Source organism: Cydia splendana, chromosome 23, assembly GCF_910591565.1.
Source record: "Cydia splendana chromosome 23, ilCydSple1.2, whole genome shotgun sequence".
Taxonomy (NCBI): domain Eukaryota; kingdom Metazoa; phylum Arthropoda; class Insecta; order Lepidoptera; family Tortricidae; genus Cydia; species Cydia splendana.
This window is the reverse complement of record NC_085982.1, coordinates 6,942,954-6,955,775: the sequence shown is the minus strand read 5'-3', so window position 1 is coordinate 6,955,775 and position 12,822 is coordinate 6,942,954. Positions and strand designations below refer to the sequence as shown.

Below are 12,822 nucleotides of genomic sequence, written 5' to 3'. Positions count from 1 at the left end.
TAAGTGTTGCCAATAAACGTTTTTATTCTTTGATAGTCTTTATGAAATAAAATAAAAAACTCGCTCATCTTAATTTTAGGTTAGACTTCATAACAAAACAATTGTCAACTTTGCAGCCACGCCAACTAGAAAAACCTTATCTATAATTTCATCTGTTTCTAAGACCGACTAACATTTGTAAGTCATTGCGTAAGAGACAAAAGTATTTGCCTCTCATTCTTGCTTATTATTTGTGACTTTGCATGCCTACAGGGTCCTTATGCTCCATGTGCAGCAAAGACACTTTAAGCATGCAAAGTCACAAATAGTCTCCACTCGACTAAGGGTGGTATTCCAACTGTCCAATTTCTTTGTCCAATGTCATTGCATCTCACTCTCTCATTAAGCAAAATGTGAGACGCAATAGGTACACCCAAATTGGAATATCACCCTAAATTACTAACGTAGTCCGAACTAGCCATTAGTCAGGTTTAATGTCAAATTTTACATAATTATCTTAATTACCTAAAATCTTGTTTCGTGCAGATAAACCGGGATCAAATAACCAGTGAAAGGTTTTTTTGAAGTGAAAACATCTTTAGCGGCGCTGTGCACTTTTTGTGATGGGGGAAAAATGTTAAACTCGCGACAGGTCACGTGTCCGTAAGACGTAAGATTCGTAAGACGGACACGTGACCTGATCGAAAAACTGTTACAATGTCATTGAGTTTTCACTTCTGCCGGCACTCCCGGAGTGCAACCCGTTGTTATTTTTACAAGTAAACAGTCACAGATGTAGTGTATAATTGTTTTCCATCGTATATTCTCGGAAACGTTCGTATTTGTCATGCCACTTCAGTCAACCTCAGTACTTTTTGTACCGAGACTGCTTGAAATAGCAAGACACGTTCGTACGTTTCCGTGAAAAAACGATGGAAAATAATTATGCACTACAACTGTATCTTTAGGAAAATGTCGTTATTCACTGGTTAGATCTCATTTACCTGCGAGAGTCAAGGACTAAAATCAACTGATTCCTTTTTCAAATTCGCGTGTCATCAATGTGACTCATAGTGACATCCAGTGTAGAAGTAGGAAAGCTAGAAAGTTAACTCTGGTAACGATAGATGGCGCTATGTTCTAAATGGTTAATTTTTAAATCGCGCTTTCGAAAAAAGAAAACAGCCGAATTAAAAAACTATCATGACTCGTATAAAACTCAATATTCGACACATCAAATCAAAACGGGTGACTGTGTCAATATTGTTTTTTTTTTTCAACCTCTATTTTCAATCTTATTGACTAGGCGACAAGATTGAGAAATTCAGAACGGTTTAATATCGATGTAGCGACTAAAACATACCACACACAATGGTAAACAACACAATATAACATAATTATATCTACATGTTAGACAATGAGGTTTTTTTACAGACACAGGGGGCAACATAAATATCCATAATCTTTAATACCATATAAATAAAGTTCATAATACAATTAATATTTATGAACGGTCACTCACGTCACGTGTTTCGAACCGTTTGGAGGTCCTTCATGCGCCACGACAGCAGCGCGATGAGATGCATAAAGACAATAATAATTACTCGTATATCAGAAACTCACGGGAGTCTCCTATTTCCTATTTCATTATATCCTATTAAAGTTATAAAGGTATTGAGGTTGACAAGTGTCACGGACTTCAATTATTAAGCCATTTACGTTTTTTATTGGATATTTTTTAATTTAAGTATTGAAAAACAAAATAAGCCCGTGATTATATTCTCCCGCCATAATAATTGTGTTTTGAAAGCAGTAAGTCTTACAGTAACTTTTTATTGACAAAAACCCCTCATTAAAATGTCTTATTTAAAAAAAACCTCATCGCATAACAAACATCACTTACAAAATACAAAAACAAAACTTACAAACGTATTCAGGTATCATAGTCTTCGTCGATCTGTAGATTGCCCGTCAAATCTATGTCAATATGCGGTATGGGCGGCTTAAATTTCTTTACCTCCTTATGTTGTTTCGAATTCTGCCTTTGTAATCTCGGTTTTTCTAGAGGGCTTAAAACTTTTATCTCAGGGGCGGCTAAGCTTTTAGAAAAGTCTATATTTAATATAGGCGTCACAGGCGTATTGTTGTTCTGGATTGGTACATCTACGTAGAATTTAGTTGGCTTTGGCACGTCTTTAGGGACGAAGTTTGAGGTGGATGGTTGCGCGTAAGTTGGGTTGGGGGTTATGACACTAGTTTGCTGTACCTCATCAGGCAGCGTTTCTTGGTAGAAGTTTGCACGGACCTTTGGTTCTGTTGACTTTTTGGATAAATCCATGACTGTGTCTGTGGAGACTATGGTGGAGGTGGGCTCGTGCCTGTGCCTATGTATTTCGGGGTCTAAGGAGATGCTGCGAGGCATCTCTCTTTGGGTCCGAGGTCGGACTTCGTTGCTACTGGAGCTATTGGAGTCTTCTCTGGCTAGTCGGCGGGGAGCTGAGTCTGAAAATCTGTACCAAGGTTTTGATTAGACTATATGTGACGTTCGTTATCTATGAAAAGGAACCTTATTGTCGATGGCGCTTACGTCATTATTAACGATGCTCCGATATAAATACAATGCCGTGCGACGCTGTGCGCCGTAAGCGCCATCGACAATAAGGTCCCTTTTCATAGATAATGCCCCATATGCTGATGAAATTACGAACAAAGGACTTTGTTTTTATTTCTCGTCGAACGGGTTGATCGAACTGCCATTTTATCTGACAAATTAAATATCAGATTATAATTTTAAGGGCCTACTTTATACCTAATCTAGGCCAACATTGAAAGAGTTATGATTTTAGCGGTCTATAAGTACGATGTTTGTGTTGCGTGTATAGAGAGTGCGATGGAATAAGAGTGGAAGTTAATGCAAATACAGTGAAACCTGGTTAAGTGGGACCTGGATAAGTGAGAAACCTCTATAGCTGGGACTCATGGTGCGGTCCCGACACTTTAGCACTGAATTACCTCTGTTAGTGAGATAAAACGAACCTCTATAACTGGGATTAGTTCTTGTGATTTTATAGTCACATTTACCTCTGTAATTGAGACAGAGAGAGTATTTTACCTCTTTTAGTGAGACTATATTTATAAGATTACATTTTCCTAATAGTTTTTTTTAAGTTTATACGAATTACCTCTGTATCTGAGATAACGTCAATCTATGACCTCTCTAACTTGGACTTTATTGATCTATTTCCGTATTCTTTCTAACTCTTAGTCTATCCTCAAATTCCGCATTTGCTTAATTGTGTCTAAACATCAAACATCAACATAAAACAAATTTTCATTTAATACATTTCTAAGACGCAATGAAGTCCGTATCAAATTTAATTGTAAAAAAAATCTATCCTTGGAAAATCATTCAAAATAAATTCAAAGAAATATTTAAACAGACTTAAAAAATATTTAGGGACAAGGATTACTTTACCTAAACATATAAAGATAATTACAAAATACCTTATTAACCACCTCTATAACTGAGATATATCCTATATTATCACCTCTATTAATGGGACCCTCTGTAAATGAGACAGAAATTTATTTGTACCTGGCTAACTGAGAGCCTGGGTAAGTGGAATACTTCTTTAAGTGAGACAAATCTGCTCGTCCCTTGAAGTCTCACTTATCCAGGTTTCACTGTATATCCGCATTTATAGATAAGTCATAAAGTTGGAGTCCCATATCGATATCCGGTAAGATATAGAAATAAAATAATGGCCACTTATAGAGACATATAAAATACAGATATTTTAGCTGTATATCGATATTGCAGCTGTGCAGCTGCACATAATGTGAAATGAATCGTAGGACTCCCTTTTATCAAAACACACGAGCGTTTTGCGGCGTTTCCCCGCTGTGCTGCCAGACTTAGCCGCTGAGCGAAATATTCGCCCACTCGAAAGTCGCCAGACACCCAGACAAGTTTATTTGAAATTTCTTTCACGACTTGTCTGGTGTCTGATTACCATGGCCCGAAGGTTTCGACTGCAAGCGCCGCAAATATGTAACTGTCTTTTAAAATATTGCATATTTGCGGCGCTTGTCAAGCTGGGCGTCTTCTGCAGCCGTCCCTGGTTTCTGGGCCGAGCGCTGGACGTGGGATGGAGCCAAAGTATCCACGCAGGTCACATCCCACGCCAAGGGTCGCCCCAAAAACCAAGGCACATAATTGTATACCTATAAGATGTATTCGGTAACTCCGAATACTTCAGAATGTTGGGTAACTCCAAAAATCACTCTTAACTCTATAATATTAGAGTGCATTTTTCGAATTACCGAATAATCATTACATATGTACATATTTAGATACAAATATATCATACAAAATAAAACATATGCAAGACACCAAATAATAATACCTACTCAATTTTCCCCCCGACCAGGATTTGAACGCAGTACCGTCAGCCTCGTAGGCAACCTTGTGCCAAAAGATAAAGATAAGGTACGAAGTAAGATAAGATAACCTACCTGGATGAATTTGGGGAGTCTTCGGCGCTCATCATTTCTTTCTCTTCCGCCGCCGACACATCTGGTATGTTTGCGACCTAAAACAAAGAAATAAATGTGTAACATCATGAAAATATTATTTTTAGACAATCATTTTGTGTTCCACATCTGGCCACATCCGGTGGAAACGCAGCCTAAAGAGCACGAAGGGTATGATACCAAGAACCTAGTACAAGTTTTAAAGGAAAAATAGACAGCCATAGCACTCACCAAGTCCTTAAGCTCGGTTTTCCTAGGATAGCGGTGCCGTCATATAGCGGCCGTCTCCATACAAAATAATATGGCTAAATATGGATGTCGTAGTATTTTGTATGGAGTCAGCCGCTATATGACGGCACCGCTATCCTAGGAAACCAGTGCTCTAAGGAAGTCGAAGCGAAATTCAGCTAATATGCACACTGATTAAGAGCCCATCAACGTGCTCACTAGCGCCACTGCTAAATAATTGTGATTACCTATTTAAATTTAACGATAGATATTTGAAAAAGGGGGCCGGTATGTGTTGTATTATGTATTCAATTACCTTTTGAATACATTATAATAGTTTTTACGTTGCTGGATTCGTCAATCTATGCGTCCAAAGTTAAAAAGGCCGTTTTTGTTTTGAGTTCATAGATCGACGAATCCAGCAACATAAAAACTAGTTTAATGTATTCAAAAGGTACTTAAATACAGAAGGTACATAACGGCCCTTTTTCAAATATCTATCGTTAAATTTAAATAATCACAATTATTTAGCAGTGGCGCTAGTGAGCACGTTGATGGGCTCTTAACGTGTGAAGGGCTGAGAGTCTTGGCGTTCCTTGTGGTCGTCACTTGTATGGCATTCTTTGCTGAGGAGGGATTCTACCACAGTTCAGATTTTGAAGAGCTAAAGGTTAAAATAAAGACTCACCAAGTCCTTAAGGAAGTCGAAGCGAGACTCAGCTAAGATGCACTGCTTGACGTGTGAAGGGCTGAGGGTTTTGGCGTTCCTCGCGGTCGTCACTTGTAGGGCTTTCGTTGCCTAAGAGGGATTCTACCACAGTTAAGGTTTTGAAGATCTAAAGGTTAAAATAAAGACCACTCACCAAGTCCTTAAGGAAGTCGAAGCGAGATTCAGCTAAGATACACTGCTTGACGTGTGAAGGGCTGAGGGTTTTGGCGTTCCTCGCGGTCGTCACTTGGAGGGCTTTGCTGAGGAGGGACTCCACGAACAGCTCCAGTGTCCGAGGTGTTGAGAGTAATCTGAGTTAAGAGTCTTTGCCTAATATTTAATAATTTGATTTGTTGTTTTATGTTTAAGTCATAATCTCTGGGAGACCGAGCTTTGCTCGGAAAACATGAAATCTCAAAAATGCGCGTTTTGCCAGAGTCAAGATAGCTAGATCGAGCTATCGCCCCCGAAAACCCCCATATAGGCAGTACCGTCTTTACCATAAGGGCACACGGGGCCCGTGCCCAGGGCCCCCCCATCCTCTGGGCCCCGAGATCAGACAGTAACAGTATATTTGATTACCCATGTTAGTTCAATTTTGCTTTCTTTACTTTCCAAAAGGGTCCCAAATTATTATGTGCCCAAGGGCCCCAGCATAGTTTAAGACGGCCCTGCATATAGGTAGCAAATTTCATCGAAATCCTTAGAGCCGTTTTCGAGATCCCCGAAATATATAAATAAACAAGAATTGCTCGTTTAAAGGTATTAGATACGATTAATATATTCGTCCGATTCAAAAAGGGCACAGCCTTATGACGAAACGGGACGTCAGCCCGATCTCAGTTTTGAGATTTTGAGGTGAATATTGCCGTCGCGCTGACGGGGGCGGCGCCGCGTAACGAAGGACTATCCCTGTGTGCAGTGTTGTCACATCTACCAATTTTTAGGTAGATCTACCTATTTTACCTGCGTCCTACCTATCTACCACCTTCGACGTCAAATCTACCTATTTTTATCAATATATTACGGTATAAGCAATTTTCCTCCATGCGTGTAACAAAACGTTACTTACGCGGCAAATTTGAAAAATGTAGGCGCGAAGGGATATCGTCTCATAGAAAATTTGAATTTCGTGCCTTTTTCTACAGACAAGATTTGCTTGATTTGCTTTTTCATAAATATTTTTAATACATTTTTAATAATTGTACTCTGACAAGCTAGCGTTTCAGTAGAAAAATGGGGCAAATTTAAAAATATAAGCAACGAGGATCGAGATTTCATACAAATTTTGAATTTCGCGCCTTTTTTTTCTGACTAAAGCTAAGTAGGTAGATCTACCTATTTTTCATTTTAAATTCTACCTATTTCTACCAATTTTTGCATCGTGTTCTACCACTTAGACAAAATTGTATGTGACAACACTGCCTGTGTGTGTGGTGCGCGCACACAGTCGCACACGTCATTTGCCTTCACGGGCCTCGCGAAGCGGTCGGCCCGTTATAGCTTTGCTACACCTAGTTCTTTTCTTATATTACAAACTTATTCTTCGGTGGTAACCTGGTAACTCGTTAGCTCGTTACCGCCACTAAGCGTTTACTTATTCCCTGATGTTATTGTGATTTAACTTCTTGACTTTAGGTACCTAACTGAATTCAATATCCGTCTACAACCTGCAATCCAATTAAAATCTTAATAACTGTTTTATTAGTGGGCCGATTTTTTGGGTTGCGTAGTCACCAAAGAAACCCTTATTGTTTCGACATGTTCGACTGTCTGTCTGTCTGTCCGAGGCTTTGCTTCGTGATCGTAAGTGCTAAAAAGATGCAAGTTGGCAACTTATTTGCATGGATACATGAATCACGCATTGCGACAGAACGGTAAAATAAAAAACTATTAAAAAATAATTGCAGACCTGAGACCTCCCATACAATATTCGATACCTTTGGGTTCAATTGGCGTAAAGGACAAAATGCTATTTTTCAGTAGGCAGAGATTTTTTTAAATGTTGATTTATTTTTGTTGTTTATGGAGCTATATTTTTGATGTGTATTAAAAAAGTACTCAAAATGTCAGTCTCTTTAACCTGAATTAGCAATCGTATGTATAAATCAAAAACGGAAAGTTAATGCCCTATAGAATTGGTCAAAAACACTATGAATGTCCTTTACACCCATGCTGCGTTTTTTGATAATTTAATGTATCTTGTTTAGTAGGGGGTCGTAAGTGACATTCTCAGACTATTTTATTCCAAATTCGGGGTGTATTAGTTACTAGCCACGGTACCTACACATGTTAACTGTTTTCAGCATAGTTTACTATTACGAAGCTTAAAAATGTATCAAACGGTAGTTAATGATATAACCCGATTAGGTACAGTTGTTATTAATTATTTTCTGATAATATAGTAATAATAAAGAAAGCACAATATTTTGACCCAATTATTTACTAAAAAATAATTACTTGCTCACAAAGTAGCTAATATTCGGGAATGAAGGTAAACTAAATGTCCCAGTGCTTAACACTAGCCGCCTTCAAACATGACATGACAGCCTTTAATCATAACAAGGGAAGTATTAGATCAGCTAACGATGATAAGAATTAGCATATCAAGCATTTGGACGTTTCCTTAGCCACTCATATGCTTTATGCAACTGTAGTTGCAAGCTGTCACCCTTATTTTCACATAATAATAGAGGTCACTGAAAAATATCAATCATGTGAGTGGTTAGTGAATAAAAGATTATAATTCTATAGTTTCAATTTTACAAGATGTCTTATTTCAAAATACGAAACAATAAGATATTAAATCGATTTTTTAGTAGTAATTTCTGTGTTATTTAATCCCTGGTAACTGTAGCTGCAATAATTTCTAATTTAAAACACTTAAAAATATCTTCTGTTAGAACTACATATTATGAAACAAGTAAGTAAACGAATTAATTATAACCGATATTCGATCATTAAGTATTAATTACCACTTCGCCCAGATACGTTCCAAACTTTGTGAGTGTGTTTGAAACGAATCATTGTTCTTTATTTCAACTAGCTATTGTAGCCGAGCTCAACCAATGACACAAATAATTAAATTACGCACAAAAAACAACTTCCACCGCTCAGGAACGGATAATAAACAGTCAGGAGCGAGGCAATGGGCAACCGCTGATACACCTGTCTCTTTCTCCTAATCAACAAGAAATGCCAGTCGGAAAGGTTCAGAATGTATTATGCACAGGCTAGTATGTATTGTCGCAAGACTATAAGAGATTCCACTGCGAGTAACACAGTAATAGTTACGGAAAAACACTGAGCTGAGTTTTCTAATTTGAAGGGCAAACGTTATATTTTGGTAATAAAGGACCCATAAAACTATTTATCAATTTGGCATTATAGACCTTTACGTCCATGAACAAAGATAACTGCGCAAAAAACTCTTAGCGTAAATGCTTTCAAATTTGAGGGCAAACATTACATTATAGTAATAAAGGTCCCAGAAAACGACTTTTTTGATAATCTACACTGCTACGTCCATGTTATTTGTTTGCAATTTAGAGTTTAAACGACACAAAAATTAGAAAACTCCTTTACAATTTGTTCGCCTCGTATACTTAAGGTAAAATCATTTTTAGAACGGGTCGTAAAGGGCAAGTAAAATAATTTCAATAGTCAAATATGTCCTTTACGACCATCTTGACCATACGATATGGAAAATTATCATGACAAATGAAGGGCTAAAGGACGACAAAGGACATGTTAGTATTGTTAGTCCTTTACAACATAATTTATATTTAGCGGTAACCTTTACGACACTATCTTTGAACTTCTATTTTGTAACTGGTCATTTACGCCCCTTGAGCTAAGCTGTTTTTGCAAGCTCATAGTGTAAAAATTGGGTCGTAAAGGCAACTTTTCACGAGATACGAAGCGCTTGGAATTCTGAACAAAACTGTATATTTATTTATTTAATCGTATGGCATGCATGATTAGGCAATCAGAGTACAGCTTTGAGGTTGTTAAGCCAGGTATTAAAACTGTATATATAACTCATTTTCGCTAAAATGTCCTTTACGCCAATTGAACCCAATAAGCAAAATATATATATATTTTGCTTAGTCCCAATAGTGTGGGGTACCCTTGGATAGGTGTATCAAAACGAATAAAGGTCTCCTTAAAACATTTTTTGATAAATTTATATATTTTCGGAAATAATCGCTCCGAAAGAAAAAAAATATTCCCACCACCCTCTTGAATCATTGTCCAAAAAAATTAAAAAAATGGTGTAACAAAAGCTTAATAACTACTTTCAATGAAAACTATATAGCGAACATGACCGGACTCTAGTCGGTTTTGAGTTATTGCAAAAAATCTTCTGTTCTTAGTAAAAATCTCAAAATACGTAGAAAGCTCTGTACTCCCTTGTAAACGTATGATACTAACTTATCGCCCCCGTTTGGCCTATTTTGACAGAACGGTAACTACGAAACTCTACACTGAGCATGGCCCGACATGCTCTCGGCCGATTTTTATTTTTGAGTCAATTTTGATACATTTAGGTACTTATGTTTGAGGAGCTCCTGATTCTGGTCGGAATAAATACGAAACCCCAATTTGGGACAACAGTATAGTCTACAAGTTCAAAGGTGTGATACCTCATTGGATTCAGAATGATGTTTAGAAAAATGTATTCAAAGCGTTTATTACCACAGATATAAAATCAAAAATTATTATAAAATAAAAGTGCGTCTACTCAGCTTTGTATGAACCAAGAAATAATAGTGTAAAGGACGACTCACATTAGACCGGGCCGTGTCCGGGCCGGAGCTTCCGGCTCATCGTTTTCTATGGAAAGCATCACGTGGTCGCCTGTCATGTCATAGAAAAGTAAGCTCCGGAAGCTCCGGCCCGGACACGGCCCGGTCTAACGTGAGTCATCCTTTAAACGGTTTCCCCTGAGTGCAATTGGTATTACTTACTTCACTAACTTCGCCTACTAAGAGGCAAATCGCGACTTTGTTATGGTTTATCGATAACTTCTCACATCACTAGATTATCGACATTACATGTCGACTATTGCCCATCACTTTTCTGGCTGTGTACGTATTTAGAAACTTGACTCCGCCCCTAAAATTAGTGCGATAGGGACAACTGCAGCTGATAGTGATAGAGCTTAGCGAAAAGAAACTGCATTTTTGGCAGAAAGCAAGCCGCTTTGCCCAGTGATACTAGGGACCAATCTGAATGATTTCATCCGAGGAAACACAAATTTCATTCACTAGAATTCAAGATGGCGGACCTTTTCCAAAATGGCGGCTGCAATATTTAAAAAAATTATAGACACAAAACGGCTGCACCGATTTTAATGATTGATATATCGATCAATTCGTATTGACACTTGTAATCGAATAAAAAATATGGTATTTAAGAAATTAAAGATGGCGGCCGAATATTAAGAAAATTGTGTTTATTTTCTTTAATTTTTTTCCTTCTAATGAAAATAACAACTAAATATTCTATAATATGATCACATATTCTTTCATTTAAATGAAACCTGATAATATTATCTGCAAAATAAAAAAATAATCTTAACAACCCGTTGAGTAGTTTTTGAACTATACGCATTTCAAAAAGCGCGTAACTGCCGTCCGAAACGGCCCGCTCGCGCGGCTCGCGTCAAAACTGTGAATTTTGATGATTTAAAGGTAAAAAAAGAACTGAAAACATATTTACTTTATTTATTGAGCTATAAATAAATAAATAAATTGTATTTCTGCTTATTATTTGTGACCATCACGGGAAAAGGTATAGCGGCTGGCGCTTACGTCGCTTAGCACCGCAATAGTATTGGAGCGGCGTTAATAATAGCGTAAGCGCCATCCGCCCTAAGGTACCTATACCCGTGGGTTCAAATTTATTCATCTTTATCATCTTCGTCCGATGTGGATGAACTGAAAGAAAAGAAATTGCATATGAAATCAGAACAAAATATACCTAATATAATTAAATTAAATATAATATATATAGAGATGAACTACGCCAAACTAACTTCCATTACTATTTCAATGTGTGTAGTATTGAAATAGTAATGGAGGGGCGGGACAGTTTGGCGTGGTTTATCTATAAGTACCTTTCGTTTTTGCAAGTGCTGCATTGCACTGTACAGGGTAGACCCACCCTCCGACACGTGCAGCGCATTGTTTCGCAGCCTTTTTTACAGCCGCAATGGTCCAGGTATGATAATTCACGCCACATCGCCCTAGCATCAGACCATTGCGATTCCCAACTGCCATTAGATGACTTCCAACCCCAAGAGGATGGCAATGGCACAGAGGCATCATCAAGAATAAGGGCATATCACCCCATAAGTGGCCTGCTTGATATGTGAGACGGAGCGCGTGTTTATGTAATGCTGCCGATGTTGGTGGGATGCTGGTTACCAATTTCTTCCCAAGTAGCACAGATAGCTCTATAACTACTCACTTTTAGTTCTATCTAACGCTCTGTGCGTATTAAGACACTTATAAGAGCATACTCGTGGTACTACAGCTGTATAATAGATATCAGTGATATTTATATAGCTTAGAGCTGATTAAAAACTGCATTACGGCTCTGAAACCTACCGTTAATACGCAAAGAGTGATATACAGGTATATTTACTACGACCCTATACAGCTTTAAGGGTTATCAAATGCTTTAACCGTTATAAGGTCTGTTTAGTGGATAAAATTACGCCATGTGCTGTATAAGGAGGTAATTGTGGACTTTTATTACGTTGACTTAATAATGGAGCACAAGTGAACTATTATGAAGCTAATAGACGTATAATGGAACAGATGTGGCACATAATACAGCTTGTCGCTTAACATGTTTACCGCTAAGCAGCTTTTATTACACTGACTTTTAAGGGAGCACGAGTGAACTAATATGAAGCCAATAGACGTATAATGGAACACAAGTGGCGCATAATACAGCTTATCGCTGAACGTGTTTACCGCTATGCAGCTTTTATTACGATGACTTTTTAAGGAAGCACGAATGAACTATTATGAAGCCAATAGACGTATAATGGAACACACGTGGCGCATAATACAGCTTATCGCTGAACATGTTTACCGCTAAGCAGCTTTTATTACGCTGACTTTTAAGGGAGCACGAGTGAACTAATATGAAGCCAATAGACGTATAAATGGAACACATGGGGCGCATAATACAGCTTATAGCTGAACATGTTTACCGCTAAGCAGCTTTTATTATTCTGACTTTTTAAGGAAGCACGAATGAACTATTATGAAGCCAATATACGTATAATGGAACACATGGGGCGCATAATACAACTTATCGCTGAACATGTTTACCGCTAAAGCAGCTTTTATTTCGCT

General features: G+C 37.8%; 1 protein-coding gene across 1 annotated transcript in view; it reads right to left on the bottom strand.

Annotated features, from left to right (window-relative positions):
• Positions 1 to 1,263: 1,263 nt before the first annotated feature.
• LOC134801847 (dr1-associated corepressor homolog) overlaps positions 1,264 to 12,822 on the bottom strand; it is a 33,007-nt gene continuing 21,448 nt past the window's right edge. Inside the window, exons 3-5 of the mRNA XM_063774483.1 lie at positions 5,604 to 5,746; positions 4,495 to 4,571; positions 1,264 to 2,489 (exon numbers count right to left, since the gene is read on the bottom strand). Of these exons, the coding sequence (XP_063630553.1) occupies positions 1,913 to 2,489; positions 4,495 to 4,571; positions 5,604 to 5,746 (797 nt within the window). The 3' untranslated portion in view covers positions 1,264 to 1,912. The remainder of the gene's footprint in view (positions 2,490 to 4,494; positions 4,572 to 5,603; positions 5,747 to 12,822) is intronic.